Source organism: Pinus tabuliformis, chromosome 7 (genome assembly GCF_031772625.1).
Source record: "Pinus tabuliformis cultivar Carrire ecotype Pingquan chromosome 7, CPIR1, whole genome shotgun sequence".
Lineage (NCBI taxonomy): Eukaryota > Viridiplantae > Streptophyta > Pinopsida > Pinales > Pinaceae > Pinus > Pinus tabuliformis.
In genome coordinates, this window is record NC_142293.1 from 82,403,097 (window position 1) to 82,424,317 (window position 21,221).

At 39.2% G+C, this 21,221-nt stretch overlaps 1 protein-coding gene across 2 annotated transcripts in view; it reads left to right on the forward strand.

Annotated features, from left to right (window-relative positions):
* Positions 1 to 21,221, forward strand: part of LOC149245297 (Alkaline-phosphatase-like family protein) — a 377,731-nt gene that overhangs the window by 50,259 nt on the left and 306,251 nt on the right. The window contains exons 2-3 of one of the 2 annotated variants that reach the window (XM_089457751.1): positions 7,779 to 7,813; positions 8,329 to 8,450. In XM_089457751.1, the coding sequence (XP_089313877.1) occupies positions 7,779 to 7,813; positions 8,329 to 8,450 (157 nt within the window). Of the gene's footprint in view, positions 1 to 7,778; positions 7,814 to 8,297; positions 8,451 to 21,221 lie in introns of both variants that reach the window. The other variant, XM_089457752.1, reaches the window with a different exon arrangement.

The following is a 21,221-nucleotide window of genomic DNA, read 5'->3' on the forward strand; positions in this document are numbered from 1 at the left end:
AAGGCTTTTGCATGAACCTGGAGAGGATTCCAACAGTAAATGAAATGTCTGGTCTGGTAGTAGTGAGGTAGATGAGACTTCCTACAAGCTGTCTATACCTTGTTGCATCCTCAAATTCCTTTCCTTCAATAGATGTGAGCTTTAAGTTTTGTTCCATTGGAGTAGAAAGAGGATTGCACTCTGTCATGCCAAATCTGTTTAACAAATCTCCAATGTATTTCTTTTGAGAAAGAAATATGGATTTTGGATGTTGGGTTACTTCAATGCCAAGATAGTAATGAACATAGCCCAAATCAGTCATTTCAAAACTTTTTCCTAATTCTTTCTTTATGGATGCAATATAGCTTTCATTGTTCCCTGTCATTAAAAGATCATCTACATATACCACAAGATATACAACTGTTTTGCCAACTTTCTTGACAAATAAAGTTGCATCATCAAGATCAAAATGATTGAAGTTGAGTTTCAGAAGATGCTCAGTTAGTTTTTCATACCAGGCTCGTGGTGCTTGTTTGAGGCCATACAAGGACTTCACAAGTTTGCATACTTTATGTTCATGTCCTTTCACAGCAAATCCTTCAGGCTGGGACATAAAAACATTCTCTTTTAGATCTCCATTCAAGAATGCAATTTTTACATCCATTTGATGGACTTTCCAACCGTTTTGAGCAGCTAGTGCAAAGAGTGTCCGGATGGTGGCCCATTTTGCTGTGGGGGCAAAAGTTTCCTCATAATCGACCCCTTCCTTCTGTGCAAAGCCTTTTGCCACAAGCCTAGCTTTGTGCTTGTCAAGTGAGCCATCAGCTTTGTATTTGTTCTTGTAGACCCACTTGCAGCCAATTGGTTTGGTTCCAAATGGAGGATCAACCAGCTTCCAAGTGCCATTCTTTATGAGGGCATCATACTCCTTTTTCATCGCTTCTTTCCATTCATCATGAGAAGCAGCTTCTTTGAAGGAAGTTGGTTCAAAATCTGTAGACAAGTTCAATTCACAATCATAACATCCATATCAACAGGTGAATTAGAGTCATCTACATCACCTCCATTTTGTCGGTTTGAATTTCTGGTTCCTGGTTTTCCAATTTCATCAGGATGAACACTTTCAAGTGTCTTTGTCAGCCACTTTGGGGGACCTTTCTGAGATGGTCCAGGCTGCTCTGTTGATTGAGTTGGGACTGAATCAAGATTGAGTCTCCCAATTCTATCAATTACATCACTTAAAGCATCATCCGTTGTTGGAGTTTCATGCAGGGGAGATTGTTCTTCAGAAGAAGATTCCACATGTTGATCTAGTATAGGAATCCCCCCTTCAAGATGTGGAATCTGATTATCAAATTCTTGAAATGATTTTGTTTTTGCGAATCTATCCAAGCGATCAAGTTGCCGCTCAACAACATTGTCAGATTTGGATGATTCCAGAAAAATGACATCTCTAGATACAACAAACTTTTTATTTACTTCATCATAGAGGCGGTATGCTTTAGAGGTGTTTGAATACCCCAGGAAGATACACTTACGACTTCTAGCACCAAGTTTGTTTCTATGTACCTTTGGTATCAAAGCATAACAGGTGGAACCAAAGATCCTGAGATGTTTTACCGAAGGAACATGTCCATACCACAATTCATAAGGAGTCTTGTTTCCTATAGCATTAGATGGACATCTATTCTTTATATATGCAGCACATAGAACAACATCAGCCCAAAACATTATCTTTACATTTTTGAAAAAGAGCATGGATCGTACCATATTCAAGATTGTTCTATTCATTCTTTCAGCTACACCATTCTGTTGGGGATTATAAGGCACAGTTGTTTGATGTTTAATCCCATGTTGGCGAAGATAGTGTTCAAATTCATTTGATGTATATTCTTTTCCATTATCAGTGCGAATAGACCCAATATGAGATTGTGCATCATTTTCAATCCATTTATGAAAATTCTTGAATGTTTGAAAAGCATCAGATTTGTTCTTCAATAAATAAACCCAACACATTCTGGTGTAATCATCAATAAATGTCATGATATATTTATTTCCATTTGCAGAAGGAACATGCATTGGACCACATAACTCTGAATGAATGAGTTCAAGCTTCCTATGTGCTCTTGAATGTGAATCATGAAAAGACTGTTTGCTATGCTTTCCTAGAATGCAAGCATCACATTGCTTATGTTTCCTAGGAATTGTAGGCAAACCAGCAACACCATTTTTCTTCAATAAGCGAAGACTGTCATAGTTTAAATGTCCAAATCTAGCATGCCATAATAAACTTGATGGAAGTGTACCTTCTTCATGATGAGAAATATATGAGAAATGTTGTGCATGAGCAGAGGTTCCTTGCAGTTTGAGAAGCCTTTCTTCTTCTATTCCCCTCATGACAAGTGAGTGGTCAGATGCTTTTCTTACCTCAAGCTTGCCATCAAACATATGAATGGAGTGACCTTGCTGGCGGATGTGGACCAACGACAACAAGTTTCTCTTGAGCTGTGGGAGATATAGAACATGATCCAGAAGAAAGTCTGGAAGACCAGGCAGTTTAAGCCTGATTGTGCCAAGCCCTGATGGCTTGATTTTTGATTGATCTGCAAAGTATACTGCTCCATCAACATTGTCAGTGAAATCTTCAAAAAAATCTTTCCTATGAGTCATATGACAGGTTGCTCCTGAATCAAGCAACCAATCATTTTTCGAAGAAGCAAGTGAAGCATTAAACAAATCTTCATTTACTCCAATGTTACATTGTGCCTCAATATAGTGAGCGGATTCAGGTGCTTTACCTTTGTCTGTATCATCAGTTTTACCTTTCTGCTGGTTTCTTTTCTGCTCAATTTTGTCCCATGGTAGCTTGCATGTAGAAGCATCATGTGATCCATTTCGTTTGCAGCGAATGCAATGCAGATCTGCTTTTTCTGCTTGAGAATGTCTGCCTCCCCTGCCTCTGAAGTATCTTCCTCTTCCTCTTCGTCCACCTCTTCCTCTTGTAGAATCTTGAGCATGATGCTTTTCTTTATGAGCAAGGCAAACAGTCTCTTCAGAAGATTCAAGGACTGTCTTCTTTCCAAAGGCTTTCTCTCTTTCAGCAAACTTTTTCACAAGAGAATCAAAGGTTATATCTTTAAGATTTCCATTTGCTTGTAGAGACTCAAGATAATTGGAGTAAGTAGGATAGAGTGCCTTGAGAAAAGCAATAAGAGGGATATCCAGCTCAACTTTAGTGGATTTAATATCATGCATTATAGACTTTACTTCAGATGCAAGAGCAAGAGGATCATTATTTTTCAGTTCAAGAGTGAAGAGTTTAATCATGAGCTGAACAACTTCAAGTGCAGAATGTGTGTCATAGAGTTCTTTCAGCTTTTTTAAAGCTTCAAAGGCAGTTGAATATGATGAAATATGGCGACTTACTTCTTCATTTACATATGCTGCGATTAATGCATAGGCTTTGCTGTTCTTGTTTTCCCAAATGACGAGCTCTTTGTCTGATGTAGGCTGCACTGGGTCATTTTCTCCTTCTCCGACACAGACTCCTTTCCACAACTCATTGAAGATGAGGGTGTGTTTTATCATCCGGGACCATTCAGGATAGTTCTCCTTGCCAGTGAGAACTATTCCTACCATAGAGATGATTGAATGCATTCTGTGAAAAAAAATAACTTCTGCTGATAGAATAATACTTCTAATGGCAAAAAGAATGTGCTTTTGTGGAGAAAAAAACTTTTGCTGCTAAAAGAATGATTCTGATTCTGCTACGCCATTTATATATTATTGACTATTGAAATGAATGCTGATAACATGCTACCACTGTAACATATATCACCACATATATATCACCGCATGAACAATTTGAGCGCTTGTGTTAAACGCTGCCACTGTAAAAATATGAGCACTGCTATCACCGTACCATATATCACAGCATATATGTGTCACATAAAAATTGAGCGCTGCTACTGTAACATATATCACCGCATACATAAAAATTGAGCGCTGCATATATCACCGCATATATATATCACATGAAAATGTAACATATATCACCGCATATATATATATCACATGAAAATTTAAACGCTGCTTACTGTAACATATATCACCGAATCATCATAGCAGAGATAACGGCCAACACATGAAGCACCAAGCTATGAGGGAGGAAGAGTCATATTTGTGCATTAAGCATCAAATCTGCATAACATACCAAATCCCGCTCAACTCAACCGTAGCCCAGCGCTCTAGTTTAGAGCCAAGCCACAAAGGGAAGAGCCCACAAGGGGTGCAAGTGTATGCACGTACTGGAAAGAAACCCCGGAATACCGCTTCCTTCCAAACGACTCTTCAAACCACCGTTCCAAAGCTGGCCGACAGAGGCATTCTGGCCGACAGAGGCATTCTCCAAAGCTCGAGCTTCTGATAGACATGAAACCACTAGCAATAACAAAAACAACTTTCAAATTGTAGAGCAACCATGTCAGTTCATACCAGTCTTTAGCCGCATTCGATACCATTCATAAGTATCGATCAGCAGTATTTATTTGAAACAGGTCCGATACACGAATTCGCCTGTAGCGCAGAACCAGGGTTTCAACGAGGCCGACAATGCTATTTTTGTTATTTTTATCATTTCTAACATCATTACTATGACCGTGAAAAGCATTTTTCAGGACATGAAAGGCAGTATTGGGAGCATCTCCAGGCGGAGCTTTGAAGTAAAGTTCCTTAGATCTCGTTCACAGAGTGCTGTGGACGATTTACATTATAAAAGCAATGCGAATAATAAGAATAATAGTAATAATGGAGGCTTGCAGTGCAATTTGTGGGCGAATATGCCCCCTGAGTTGATAAGAGATGTTATTCAGAGAATTGAGGAGAGCGAGAGCAGTCATAGTTTAAAGAAGGTAACGACAGGGGACGTGTTCGAGGCTTGATGTGGAGCGCCTCAGGTATCTTGACTGTTCAATTTCAGATGTCAGGCCTATGCAGGTCAGAGACAAGCGTTATGGACAGAGCGCAGTGGCAGAGGCAGATTATTTTAAAACAAAAGGGAATAAAGCAGAGGCAGAGGCAGAGGTCAGGACAGAGGAGTTACAAGGAGCATAATAGCTAAAACAAGGAGCTGGCTCTGATACCATGTCAGACCAGGAGTAACTCCAGACTTGGCAGAAAAACTGATTCATTTATTTCATTAGGTAGCTATTGTTATATACATGAATGTGACTGATCAGTTCATCTTCTTGATGACTGTTCACATTCCAAATTCACCCAATCGCAGAGGATTAGGTGTCAACACAATCCTAGTTAGGGATACCCTTTGTTGGACAAGAGCCAGCCTAAAATGAGAGGAAGAGCTACTGAGGTAATAGTGGGTGGCCTTCCTGAGTTACAAAGCTAACACCCTGGTGATTGGGACTTTTTACACTTTGTGCGTGCTAGATTTTGTTGTAACACCCTCATCATTCATACCCAATAAAACAAATTACATATCCTAGATTTAAATTCTTAAAAACATAAAAGTATCTGCTGATCTAGCGGAGATGCCTGAAAATACTAGTGTCTTGCATCTCTTCTTGTTCCCTAGCACTCTATTCTTGGGCGTTCACTGCTGGGCAAATCACACATTTTACACAGGCGTCTTATGATTTTTCCTTCTCACATCTGCAACTGTAAGTTGTGCCAGCAATGAGATCTGAATTGGAGTGTCAGCAACAAATATTTGTTCGCTATGCCTGGGACAAGTTTTGGACAGCAAGATCTTTTGGAAGTCTGGTTTTGTCTGGAATCTCCACTGCAGCAATATTTTTGGTTGCAATCATCTAATACTCTGGCCTTATTGATTTTGCTCTTCGAATTTGACATCTTTCTGATTGATATATTTGAGTTTGCAACATTCTACGTCTATCTGTTAATCTGCTTGCCCATGACTTATTCTGTTTGCTAGTATTGGTCTACAACGCTCCATGTACTGCCCTTCTTTAGTGCAATATACAGCCACCTTCAACATGCCCTATCACATCCAATGTTCGCACTTATGTGTTGTAGTCATGTCTTTGCTCTGTGCTCTCAATATTTGCGTTTTAGTATTCTTCTTTGATCGTTGTCATATTTTTATAAAAATTCTTTAGATGATGAACTTTCCCACACCATTTTTGTATTCTTCTCTCTACTTAGTGTGCCCATGTACCACTTCGTCCTCCCTTTGCACTGCTGTCCTGAGTCACAGGCTGATGCTACATATTCACACAGACAAAATACATGATAAAGAGAGAGTGAATGTGGGCAATAATGAGATTATACAAGTTGGTATCATCGATATAATGTGCCAAGTACATTTTCATTTGGGTGTTGGCAGTTAATTGTTGGATTCTTCCAGCTACTAACGTATTATACTCATATTAATGTTTAGTCACATAACATTTAATGTAAAACTTATTTCTTTTCCAAGGAAAACCTTGCAGGGAAACCCCCAACCATTTGCCTGCATTTCGCTGGTGCTACCCACTGTAAAACCATTGGTGCTGATTGCAGCACCTGACCCAGTAGGGACATTGAGTGAGGCAGGCAGCAGAAGCAGCTAGAGCCCTTGGGATCAACCCTGAGACTTTTTGTATGAAGCCCAAGGCAGTCAACCACTCGAGCTAGCCCATTGGCTAATTTAATGTGACACTTATTGTGTCATTAGAACAATTATAACAACTTTTTGAAGGTTATCCGCACATTAGCATACAATAATTCATTCCAATGCCAAACTATAACACTTTTACCAGGAACAATGCATGTTGTTGTTTGCAAGAAACAGTCTATTCAGGGCCTGTACCCTTACTAAAGTTCCCTCTGCCTTATTCCCATGTTTAATTGAAGGAGGGAATTGTTTACACCAAAGGTTTGCCTTTAATGACGAGTCTGATCTTTTGGTAAGGATAAACTGTTGAAACATTCTTTTTTCCATATATTCATCTCATGTGAAGTTTTGACAAATTCGGTTTTGAGATTTTAATAAAATTTGAATGAAATCAATTTTAGAAAAACTGGGGTCATTTACTGAAGCTTATAATATAATGCATGTTTTGTGAAACCATAATATGATAATGGTTTAATTTAAGTTTATCTTTTTGCTTTGCAGTGTGAATATTAAAAATTAAAATCACTAAGGCACTTCTAGAAGAAGCTGAAGGCAATCTTGTTAGCCATGTTTGAACTTTGGAATGGATTTATTCAGTAGTCAACAAATGTTACGAGCCTTTCTGGCTGTAACATACAAGTAATTATGTTTGTGAATGTAAAATATAATTAGACAATTGCTGTAAGAGTATCCTATTCACTATAAGGCTAAAATATTGCATTCTGTTGCTTTTCATGTATCTTGAGATTCTATGTTATTTTGCACTTATAGGAAATTTACAGGTCATATGGTTTTATTATTCAAGTGAATTTTGGTTAAAAATCTGTTAGAATGGACTTGTATGCTTTGCAGAATATTTAAAGTTAGCTACCATGATGTGAAATACTTAAATTCATGATATTTTGTTTTTAGTTTCAAACTCTCAAAGAATGACACTTTAGAATCTAGATACAGCTGTGTATTATTTTCTGTGGAATGAATTGACGTTCTGGTTTAATCTTGAAGGGTTTTCTTTGGCATATTCTTTTATTTTTTCAAGAAGAAATTTTTTCCTTGGATTATGTTACGTTTCACATACAGAATACTGATTGTTACCTTGGATGTTTGACATAACCTCCTTTATTTTGATATGCAATTTGTCATTTTATATTGGAACTTTGCCTTGCAGGTTTGACTTTGTTGCACCTAGCAGCTTCTTTAAAGGTACATTTTTTGGTTCTTGATATCTTGTATTTTCCATGACATGCATATCCTAGCTGAACCCACTGGGCTCTCCCCCTCATTTCGAGGATCATATCCAGGGTAAACTGAATTCTTCAGGGCTCAAGGCCAATACAACATTATACTCATTAAGAACTCAACATGTCACTTATGGTAATTGATTCTGGGTGGGGAAGAATCAAGATATCACTACTGGCAACTGCCTGGGTTCGTGCCGATTGATAGAGGTTCTTGACGTCTTATGGATAAAAAAAAGTTGTTTTTAATAATACAATAACCCACAAAATGATGGTGGTCATCGTTCAGGGTCTCTCTATTAATTGATGCATTAGTTTGTTTCTTTTATTTAAGCATTTGGAAATGGCAAGTTGGCGATTGTGGAAGTGATTGCTGCAGATTATAATTGGGTTACAACTTGAAGATTTGATGGCAGAAGTAGGTTGATTACCTTAGGAACATCTTACAGGATCTTGGATGCTCTCCAAATTTTCTTCCAGAGGTCAAGCCATGGATGAACAAATTGAAAGTGCTTCAGATGTTGGCTTCAGAAGAAGGGTCATCTGCACGGATTTTCAAGGCCATTGCTGATCCTCCAACTACTAGTCTACAACGATTGAAGGTGAGCAGTGGTGTCTCGTCATGAAATTTTCGAAGTTAGGAACAGTAGTAGCGGCATTAGCAATATATGCATGATTTTTGTACATTTTAATCAGCGTTTTCCCCCCTTCATTTTAATTGCATACTCTGTCCATTCTAAGCAGAATATATTTCATTTTTTTTTCCTTGTTTGTAAAGATTCTATCACGTCTAGTTAGTCATAATTTATGTTGTACGATTTTCAGGGATGAGGGGAACGGGGGCAGCAAAATTATTAAAATAATAAAAAAGTTATTGGGAATTAAAAATGTAGAAAAACCTAAAATGATGAAAATTTTAAATACACAAAGTAATGAAATAATATCAAGTGCAAATAACTTATAAACATGCATGAAAGACTATAATAAATGATCATATTAAGCAATTCCACGTGAAACATAATGAATACCACTCACGATTTTATAAAATATTTAAATGACAAATAATAGTCAATACTGTTTTATCGACTGATATTTAATAAAATTGAGCAATTACATAGTCCAACAGGACCAAATGCTCAAAATTATGTTCTTACTAATATTGAATCATGTGATGGTTGAGATAATGATACTTAAATTTAAAAGTTACAATCTTTCTACGTTAAGGCTATCCCAAAATGCTTGAACCTCATTGAGTTAAGCTGCATGATTGCCATCACTGCCCTGAAATACATTGTCATCTAAATGGTACATCAACCACGTCTTCCTGTGAACCTAAAGTACCATCCATACAACTTTGTGAAGTGTCCTTTGCATTTAAGTCCCATTGTGATGTAGGTCTAGACTCTATACACTCAGGATCCTTCCTCGTATGAAGTAGAGATTGCGGTGCACAAAAATAGGTTTTTTGTTGTGTCTTAGAGGTAAGCTTGTTACTCTTAATAGAGTGGATGAAATTGTAAGTGGACTTGTTACCCAGCAAAATGGGTAACTCCACAGGAGAAATTTTTTCTCCCACACTCTACATCCAGCCGGCCAGCCAGCAGCCCCTGACAACCACCACTAGATGATGACATGCCACTATTCATCTCCGTCATCTGCATCAATCATATGACTTCTCACTCATCTTGCAAGTGCACATGAAAGAAAGTGGGCTTCTAGTCGAAAGCTACTTTATTCATTTTGCAATTAGGTGCTTATGTTTGTTTGTACTTTGGGTTTTTGATATGGATTACGAGGTGATCTGGAAGGAGGAGCGGTTTTGACTGCGATCTTGTTCCCTCACCTTAATTGGGCGGTTAATCTTTGATCCTAGCCTAGTGTGAGCTCCCCTAATGGCCCAATGGGTATAGGAGGGGCACTACTTGGGAAGCCCTGATTGAGATAGCGTGTTCCATCTATCTCGATTCCATACTTACCACTTTCCATCTTACATTACAAGCCCTATATTCCACCATTCTCTGGTTCAACTAACCATTTGTTCTCTGGGATTTGGCACTCGTACATTCTCATACCTGTGTAGGGCTTGGAACTTGGCCCTGGAAAGAGCAAATAATGGCCACAAAAGAAAAATCAAATAATATCAAAATGTAAAAGATGGTTGGGATATACACATCAGCACGTGGGCAAAAGCCTAGCCTGAGCTCTACCTCACCCCTTAAGGCCATCACCTGGTTCCTAAGCACCATATTGCTCCTAGACATCATGAAAGTAACCCTTGCATATCACAACCCCGATGGGCAATGAGATGCCTCATCACTAAGGGGTAATACAACCGTTATACATCATACAAAGCAAGCTTTGACCCTTTGAGCTACAAGCAGTAATACAAAGAAAAATCAAGAAAAAGGAAAAGATGTACAAGATGGTGGAAAAACAAAGGCTGGGTTGGTAACTCATGCATCCATGATTTCTCCCTCCTCACATCTATACACCGAGGATGTGGATCCCTATCATGTTAGTCCCTTTGACCATGACACTTGGCCACGAAGCCTTCTCCCCTCTGTACCCATCATTGTTCACATAACACCTATTGGTTGAACGGTGAATTGAGGAAATGTCACTTCCCCTTGGGGGCTTGAAACACCTAATATGGTTGTCCTTTAGCCACTCCTACCTAGGGAGGATTGTGAGATCAAAGCTCCAAATTTGGAAGGGAACGCTTGTTTGAAATGTCAAATAGCCTTTTACTTTCAAGATTGGTTCACTTAGATGCAAAAATGATTATTGTACCTAATGATTTGTTGCTTACTAGATTTTATGATGTGATTGTTAGGTGGTTCCACATCCCATTCCACATCCATGACTTGGGCCACCTTAATGGGGACCTAGGCCTTTAGAGAAGCATATTGACACCCACAAGTAGAGCGTCGAGATCTGTGGTACTCCATGAAACAACAAAGCATCACACACACCCTTGGGCACCTCCAACACCCACAGTGTTTTGGCACTTTGCCCTACATTTGATGACTTTTGGGATGATGCACCTGGACCCAACATGCCCCCATTTGGCTTAGCACTTCATGAAATATGGCAGTTGATCCAGGGCTCGAATGAGGATAGTCTTACCCCTTGAGACATGGGAGGGCTAACATCACCTTGGAGGCCCTCAACATTGTAGTAGAGATTGACACTATGGCCATTTGGAGACCCCAGGAGACCACCTTTATGCCCCAAGATGAAGTTTGGGGACCACAAAGGGATATTGACAGAGATTTGAGGGCCAAACCTCAAAGGATGATTTTAGATGACTTCTACACCTAGCTTGGCACCAAGAAGCCTCACCGCATGGCTCATATAGTCCTACACTGTTTCTTTTTGGTAGCTTGGGAGGTACTCCAAGCCCTAGGGTTCAAGGTTTGGAGGTTGGAGCACCACAAATGCACTTTGTGGACTTGGAACCCAAGGTATGCGCTTTGCACCCAAGCATGTGGGTGTGAATGCATGAGGATTTTTGGGCATGTGATGATTTGAGATGATAGAGGATCCTGAGAGCAACCAAGAGCAACGAAAATCACTCAAATCCGAGTTGTCTGTGATGAGATATTAGTTTTTGAAGGTAATGAGTGGGTCTAGTTAAGGTTGCCTACGTAATTAGAGGCCTTATGATAAGTTGTCAAGCCCACATGTGTGATTTGATGGGGCCCTCATGTTTGGATATAAATATGAGGTGATTGTGAGGCGCTTGGATCATCCAAGTGCAATAATTCATTGGAAGACATCTTCTATGGTAGCCACAACTCAAGAAGGAGAGGGACGATGTACATAAGGGACTATTTTGAGGTCTTTTGTTGGGTTTGACAGGTCCAAGGAGTAGTAGAGGCAATTCGAGGTAAGTCTGGGTTGTTTGGTGCATGATTGGAGTGGTTTCTTCCTTGTTTTGGAGGGCCACAGGCTCTATGAAATTGTAGAAGCACTGTAGGTCTGTTCTGGGCTTGTTTGAGGGGCCACAAGGCCTAATTCTCATAGTAGAAGCAAGGTACAGGTAGCGTGGGTAGGTAACATAAAGAAGGAGGCAAACCAAAGTGAAAGGAAGGATTGTTGGAGGGGTTTGAGAGGGCTGACGTGGATTGTATCTATGCCCTAACCAGGTTGCACCAACTCATAAGGTATGTTGATGTTTTCATGTTGAATTGTTGCTAAAGGATGGCGTCCTAGTTTGGACAAAGGTAGTGGGCATCTCGTGGTTGGTGGAGGGCAACAAGTAGATGTCCAAAAGTAGCCCTAGAGCAGGTGACAAGGACTTCGGACAATTGTGAGTTGGGTGAAGTTTTGGTAGCCTAAGTAGCTCCTTGATGAACTAAGGAGGCTATTAGAGGAGGCAGATTGTAGCTCAAGGCGTAGCCATCTAGAGGAGTAGATTGTTGGAGTCCGTGTTGACGAGAAGCGACATTTAATGGGGATAGGTGGCAACCCTCCTACCATATGTTAGTCTTCATTGGAGCAACACAGGAAGACTATAGTGGGAAGAAGACCCTGAGTAGTTGAGGAGTAGCAGTGGGCAGTTGTGAGTTGTTCACAAATGGAGTTGTGAACAACTCAATAGGAGTCTTGATGTGTTGATGCGTTGATGGACAAACGATCAACGAGAGAGCAGATTGGATAGTCGAGATTCAGTGGCCAGATGGACTTGGAGCATTGATAGAGGCAGTGCTGCAGATTGGGAGTGAAGGACCTGCAGGTGTACAGGATATGACAAAGAAGCTGTGATCGTCGACTACATCAGCTAGACCGTCAGATTATCTTGTATTTTGTATTCTTGTACTTGTGGATATTTGAGGGCCATTATCTCTGGTACAGGAGCCCTAGACTATTGTATTATATTAGTTGGATTAATATAACGAAGATTGGGTTATTGTACAAAATTGTGTATATTTTGTGCACTAGGAAATTTATTGCTGTTTATATTCTTTTGTGCAAATTAGCTTCGTTGTGATTCTTGGTTTAGTAGCATCAATGATTTAAGATTCTATCCTAGATACCAGGATGATGGAAAAACAACATACACATGGATGATCTCAACCCTACGACTCACATGTGTGGGCAAATCTTTATGTTTTATGTCTTTGCTAGTGGGTTGGCTTGTAACCTACCTCATCATTGTGATTTTACTTGTTGATTAAGGGATTTTAGGCTTAATTGTATCTATTCCTCCTCATATAAAGAGAGGAGAGGACACTTTGTTATTGATCATCACTGGTATTTGATTATTTCGACCTCTTGAGAATTTCAACATCTTTGTCTTGTGGAGTAAATAGGATCTATGAAAGCATTTTGATATTTGGGGCTACTCACTTCTATTTGGAGCTATTGTCTTGGATCAATCGATGGAATTTCATGCATGCTATCTTGTAAGTGAGCATTTTGTTGGATAAATCTTTTCTTTATGTCTAATGTATGGAATATCTTGAATCGAGGGTTTTCTATTGTGCCCTAGTTTATTGAAAATTTATTTGATAGAATCTGGATATCAATGTTACATACATTACTCATGAATAACATGTGAATGATAATCCTAGTGGTTAACTTTGATTAATTCTCCCATAAAACTTCTTGATCCATTACATAGGTAATCGCTAGGGTTTTTGATGCTAGGGCATCAATTATCCTTCCTCCTTAGCAACTTTTAGCTATCTAATCAACTCATAGACTCCATCCTCCCAAGGAGTAAGGCATTGGCCTACCTTCTTTGTGATTAAATTCACTTTTCAGCCATAAATTTTATCTCTTTTTCTCTTGGCCTAATTCGACCCCTTTAAGGCCTAGTGTCCAAGCTAGGGCTTGGTGCAAATATCTAGGGAGGAAGTATTTTCAGCATTGAAGAGCCTAAACAATGAGAGAATAGTATTTGCCACAAAATCTCTCCTTTTGGTGGGCATCCACTTCAATCTTGTCCATAAATTCCTTAGCACTTGTCATCTGGCCTAGGGTCAACCCTAGTTTGGATTTAGCTTCAACTTGGGGGCTTCTTGAGGGTTTCATGTACCTTGGCTTTGTTGGAATACATTGTTGGAAACCCTTTCTCTTCACCTTGACCTTTGGCCATCCCAACTATCAACTCATTAAGCAAGCCTTAGGTCTTGTATTGTATTTATTAAGTCTCTCTCTAAGGAAAGCTTATTGCCTCCTCTTGGAGCCTTGAGCCGAAATTGTGCTTTCCATTGAAGACATCTTGGTCACCCTCATACCTTCAAACCTAGAATATATATTAGGTGACCATCCACATACTGGGATTCCTCCCATTGGTGAAAGTCCATAAAGAGCAAGGGGTTTTGGCTGTGGTGATAGTTTGCCACTACCCAATTATTGTCACTTGGTATAGTAATAGCCTTGTAGGGTACCCCTCTCCACGGTCTTTTAGATTTGCGACAACATGACTAATTCTTTTCAACAATTGAGAAATTGGAAAATTGAAATAACACAGGCAGAACAAGTTATTAACTTATTGTGTTCCTCGAATTTTGTTCCCATGCATCCTCTTCAACCTAATGTGATTAATCTCTGCCACAATTCTCCTAACCTCCCTTGCAACATTTGTGCAAGTTGGGCTACTTAGTTTTGGAATATCTATAAATTGCAGTGGAGTTTTTCTTGCTTCACCAAGACCATAAATCTTTGATACAACATTGATAAACCCTTATTTCACCTCTGGATTGCCTATTGGTGCAACTTTCTCTAGTCTTTCTAGAGTCCAGGTACCTCTTGGATTTAAATGCACAAGCAACCATATGAATAGGGGGTGTTTAGATTATTCCAACTCTTCTCTGTCATCTTTTGAAGTTCTTTAAAAAATCCAATCGATCTCATTCTGATGGATGATGGACTTTATTTTTCTAGTCGTGTTATTAGTTTCCTCATAGATTTTTGCAAGTCTAACAGAATATGTATTTGCATACCTTATGATTTCCATTATATGAGATGCAAATGAGCCAATATTTGCATTCATTCCACGAGTTGCCATAACAAATCATTTGATTTACTTTCTTGCCAAGTTCTGTTTTCGACTTCCACCATCTAGACATCTCACCACTAATAGCAGTAGATTGTGTTGTTGCCTTAATCCACACCTGAGATTATCATGGAGAAAGTCTTTAACTCCACTTGGTGTCGCCTTGAGAGCAAGATTCAAGTTGAGGCTATCGCTCAATTCTCAACTCCTTTGTCTAGGCTTACTCCTAGCAAAGACAAGGGTGATGGACTTTAAATGATGTCTAAGGTTCAACTAGCGCAAAGCTAGCAAGTTAATTTTCTAGGAGTTAATAGAAGATGATTCAAGAAACTTCAATTATATGTAGCATTCAATTACAAGTACATGCTCAATGAGCATATGCATCCACAAATATAGCTAAATAAGACCAATGCCCAAATACGGTACTTGCTAAGGATATTCCAAGTAACTATACAACTTTGTAAAAGATTGGAAAGAAAACAAAGTGCCATAAGATAAATGCTTCCAAAAGCAGTCCTGACAAGTTATAACTTTAGCAAGTTGAACAAATGAAACAAGTGCTTGAGCATGAAGTATATGCTTATCAACTTGGAAAAAATGCTTAAGGGATAAATTTAATGCTTGAATGTAAATAAGATCTATCCTAGATAAGGGATCAATTCTGAATGTGAGCACATAAACCACAAATTGAAGTGATGATGCTGCTTTGTAGTGTACCTGCTTTGTAATGTGATGAGATTATCTTGGTTAATTTCAAGTTACCTAAGTTCTAAAACCAATTTTAAAGAACTATGTTTCCCCAGACCTCACCCTTGCCTAGGCCTTGAGCTCAGAGTTAGGAGTCAATAGGGGATGAAGGGTCCCTATTGTCTACTTCAACCAACTTATGTTGGAGGTTGATTTGCTAGTGCAATGATTGAAAAGAAGAGAATGCTCGCAAAGTAAGTGATACTTGAAAAGTAAAGCAATTTCAAGAATTTAGACAAATCGAACCAATGATTGTAAAACAATGTGAAAGCAGGTTAATCCACCAAGCATGGAAGAAATGAAATAATAACAATATGAAAAAACAATACAACTAGTGAGCTAAGCCACCCAGGATCATTCACCATGTAGCATGTAAAATGAAGTGATTAAGCTAGAGTGTTTGAATGCAATAAAGAAAAGTAAGTTAAAGATAGTGGTTATCAAACTAGCTTACTCAAGTAAATCAAAGCAAACAATGAGACACTCAAGTACCACAAAGACACCTTCCCCAAATGGGGAAAAGGATATGCGAAGGGGAAGAAATCCTCGAGCTTCCAAATATAAATTTACTTTTATTAGAATCCCTCTTATAAAATGAGGGATGGGGAATGGAATTGGAGAGAGGCTTACAATGAAATCCTTTGAGAGGACAAAATGCTTTCTCCAAATGCTTAGTGAGTTACAATGAGAAAGTTACAAATAACCACCTCTTTAAAGAGACTGATTGTAGGTTACAAATCTGAGTTTTGCTTGACCACAAATCCGATCCTCTTATCACTTTCAAAAGAAATCCAAATTTCTGTGATCTGAATTTTGTCCGAAGTCTTGTAATAGACCTCCAAGTCTTTGAGAAATAAGGCTGATATTACGAGGAATGAGATCCGAGGCTAAGAACCAAAGTTCTGGGTTACATCTCTATGGGGGTTCGAAATTCAAGTCATGTAGCCTTCTATTGTGGTTCAAAGTCAGCCTTCTATTGCACTACAAATACTTCTCTCCTTGATTGAAGTTCTATGGAAGGAGATTCCAAATAATTACTTTTGGTAGATATTCTTGTCGGTTGAAGGAATGTAATGGATTTAATCTTGGACAAGGAAGTTTGTTGCATTTCTGGATCTAAACTTGAGGCCTGTGGTAAGGCCAATGTTTGAGAATTATCTCAGCCTTGTTATTATCTTGTGCTATGGCCAATCAACAATTGTCTGGTCTAAGTTGAAGTTTGAAGTTCAAGGGTAAGTGAGCCTCAGTCCGAAAGGATCCTCATTTGAGGTATGAAATGTCATCACAAGATCTGAGGTAAGGAGATCTTGTCAAAATCTTGTTGAAGTCCTCCTTTCTATGCGACATTCAATACGATGATCGGTATACAAATATTTGAATATGATACCTTTTTTTGAGCCTCATCTTTCCTAAGTCTATCTCTGCATCTTTGAAAACATTTGTGTTATTTCTGTGGACGGTAGAGTCAATGTGGCTTATATATATATATAAAGTTAAGCACTGATAGAAAGCCGATTTTGGGAATCCAAACTTATGGGGGCAAATTTAAAGTGTTTTGTGGCCTAGTTTCATCAGTCATTCGAGTTGCAGTGAGTTATGGTCACTTAGTTATGTTACAAAGATAAAGGAAGCCTGTCACTTTGAATAATAGATTGTGTATATGCTTTTAAGTTCTGAATTGAAGTAGCACTCTAGGAAATATGTTGTATGGATGTAAGCTCGACGTTGGGCATTTTTAAGGTCTTTGTTGTTGTATCATAGTACATTTGCATCTCATGTAGTAAGCAAGGTTTCTTGCATAAACTAGTTGGCGATGCGTCCAAATTTCAGAGTTTTTGTGGCAAGAGATATTGGACCATTTTGCTCTTGTGGGAAAGTCTTGGCTCCTTGTGATTTATGAGGAAGTTCATTACCGAGAATCTTGATCCTATGGTAGTAAAGAAGGCCTAGGACTTGGAAGTTGAGGGTATTGATTTGTTCTTGTAATAAGCAAGATGTTTTATATTGCTGTCATATAGCCTTGATGGGCCCTGATGTATAATGGATGACTGCTAGGGTTATAAGAATTGATGCCCTACTAATGTCTGAGGATATAATTGAAAGACATTAAGAAATGATCAAAGTTGCAAGTCTAGTATATCTTAAAATGAGAAGCCTTCTTTATCATCTGTTGCCATGGAATGTGCCATATTCCCTTTGAATGAAGATTAAAGGTCATTGATGATGCCATCTATTGTCGTCTGTGACATTATAAGACTGAAAGTCTTAGATTATTTTGAAAACCTTAGCAAGGGTTTGACCCTAGGGTTTGAGGACAAAACCCTAGGATTGATGTGGACATTGAGGACATATATGAGGAAGACCTAAGACAAAGCCCTAGGATTGTTGGATACAAAATGAATGTATGGGGTTTGTACACTCTAGAACAATCTTGAAGAATTATCAAGATAAAAGGGATTGATTGCTTCTGCTTGAAAGAAGAAACCCTAACTTCTAGAAGATCTAACATTTTGATGATGAGTATGATTTGCAGGTTGAATACAAGAAGGTTGAGGATTAAGAGGGAGCTATTATGTTCTCAAAAGATAAGTATCTTGAATTTCTTTTATTTTCTTATATATTGTCACTCACGATATGGAATCTCTGACGTCCTTTATGATGTGGATTCCTTTGCGATGTTATGGACTCCATGATGATGTTAATTTCGTGATGATAATGTAGACTCGTTGATGATATGAATGATGACGTGGACTTATGATTCATTGATGATGTGTATTTTTTTTAATGATGATGTGTATTTTTTTTAATGATGATGTGGACTTATGATTCATTGATGATGTGTACTTTTTTTAATGATGATGTGGATTTTTAGATGATGACATTGACTCATTGATGTTGTGGAATTCTTAAGGAGGACATTGACTCCTTAATAATGTGGACTTGGGCTCCTTGATGAGTTGAACGAGATTGATTGAACCCATGAAGACTAAGGTCAAGAGGGAACTGACACACTCTCAAGAGATAAGTACTTTCTTGCTTATTTTATTGTTTCATTATGAGTCTCTTGTCTTTGTATATCTTACTCGGTTGTGGCAGCAGATGAAGAAGGATGGAAGAACAAAGACAAGAAGATTCGTGATTGGATGAGTTTTTTTGGACTCAGAGGGAGCAGATAAGATCAACCATTTTTTTAGATTCATGAAGAAATGAAGTTTGTTGCGACTTCCAAGATGAAGATGGCTATAAGTTTGAAGAGCGATGTTGATCCAAATTTGTTGGAGATGAGCATGCTATGTGCTCATGACATGTTTCTGACAAAAGCTGAGGACCTCTATGCCTAGTGTAAGAGGGAGCTGATTGTTCGTGAGATTGAAAGTGTGGCATGAACTTGATCTTGGCATAATAGACTATGCATTCTGAGTGCTATATTGGTTTGAATGACATGGATGATCCCGCTGCCTCTTGTACGATTAAAGCTGGAAATGTAGCTGACTTGTGAAGCTTCTTGCTAATGTATGCTTCTACATGAGGCCACTTATTGTCTGTTGGATTCGACCAGGGTTGCTGATGTTTGCTTCTGTGAGAAGCCTCTTATTTTCTGATGAGTTCGACGATGGCACACTTTTTCACTGATAAGCAGGATGTTGATATTTGCTTCTGTGAGAAACCACTTGTTATCTGTTAGATTGTTTGCTTCTGTGCGTAGCCGCAGCTAAAAAGCTAAATGTATCGCTGAATGTTGTTATCTACTAGAATGATTTGGAGCTCGCCATGTCTACTTTTCTGTTGTTGAGCTGGTTGTTGATGATTGTGATTGGGCTGATCAGGGTGCCGCTTTAGCTTGAAGTTTGCCATGATGAGCAGGGCGTAGAGATCTCTACAACCGAGGCAGAGTATATTGCAACTAGTATGGTTAGCTGTGAGACAATGTGGCTGTGAAAGATCCTTGCAGAGTTGTTTATGTGCCAAATACGACTGTGATATACTATGACAATCAAAGCAGGATCAAACTTTCAAAGAATCTAGTGTTTCATGATAGGTCGAAACACATCGAGATCAGGTATCACTATATCAGAGATATGGTACAAGGAGGAGCAGTGAGGCTCCAACACATCTCGACAAATGAGCAAGTTGCAGACATTCTCACCAAGCCTTTGCCGAAAGCAAAGTTCTTATTCTTTAGAGAGCAGCTTGGAGTGCAGGAGAATGTATCCCTCCCTGAGAGGGAACACTGCTGATCGAGAACATTGAGCATATGCTCTTCCCCTAGTCTTTTGACTAGCCATGGACTTGGTGAGGGGGGAATGAGCAGCAAGGCTCTTGGGTGTGAGGGTACTCCTTGAAGCCATGGACTTGGTTGAGTACATACCCTAGTATGCATCCTACCCGCAAGTCACCTTCGTGTCTTTATTGACCAAGGGCCATATTGAGATGGTTAAGCTTGCCAGGATTGCCACCCATCTGGCTAGTGGGTGAGGAGACTTAGGTGCATGTGATCTTTACCAAAGTCAGACGCCATTGCCATGGACTTGGTTAAGGTAAATTGATCTCCCTAAGTATTGGATGCAGGTGTTCTACCACTTGATCGCTGAGGATCAAGTTGGGTGAGGATCAGTTAGTGGACATAGGGTGCATGTGATCTTTACCAAGGTCATATATGACTGCCATGGACTTGGCTGTGGTAAATCAATCTCCTCTATTGTCATTGTGAATCATTCTTTCAAGATGAGATGAGAAGAGATGATGATGCAACTGTTGAAATTTCTAAGTCTATCCGTTCGAAATTTATGCTGTATTCTTCTGGTTTATTTCTTCTACTTGTTAATTACGAACAAGTTATTTAAAACATATAAATAACGAAATAAACACAATATAGTCTCAACCATCTACAGATCAACAACTGAAAGAAAACACACAAGTGACACCATTATTTTTGGACAACTCGTCCCCAAAAAACCCAATGCAGGAAAACTGGTGCAGTGGTTCTGAGGGTTTATTATTATGCAATATTTCCTTGAGTACAACTGGGTGACAAATTGGCTCACCTGACAGAGAAAAACAACTGGCAGTAATACCTCTCTATTCGGAAATAGGTATTTAGAATACCTGTCCCACGAAACCCTCTCCAGCAACTCTGAAGCACTGTGTCAGCCTCATGCTGCTCTGCGTCAGCCTCAAAACCCTCTACGTCAGGCACTGCGCAGTCTCTGGGACCCTCTGCGTCACTCCTGCTGCCCTCTGCGTGGATGACGCAGACCCTCTGGCCTTTGCACTGTCTCTGTTGGGCTCTGCGTGTCCTGCTCTGGCTGCTGCTTTTCACTCTCTGCCTTTGCACTGGTCTCTTGGCACTATCTTTGCCTCTCTGTCCAGCACTCACTGCCTGTCGCTGCTGATCACTGATTTGACTTTGCTTAGCAACCCCGCTCTAGCAAATCGAATGATTGATCACTCTGGTGTGTTCTCCAACTGACCCTCAAGCCTCGTATACTTTTCCTGTTGGTCCTTCAACGACCGAGATTAAATTTCTAATCAATGGCTAAGATTAGATTTGGCTTGATCCATGACTTTTGGAACCTTCTAACCCAGTTTTATATTAATACCCATTAATATTTTATTGTTC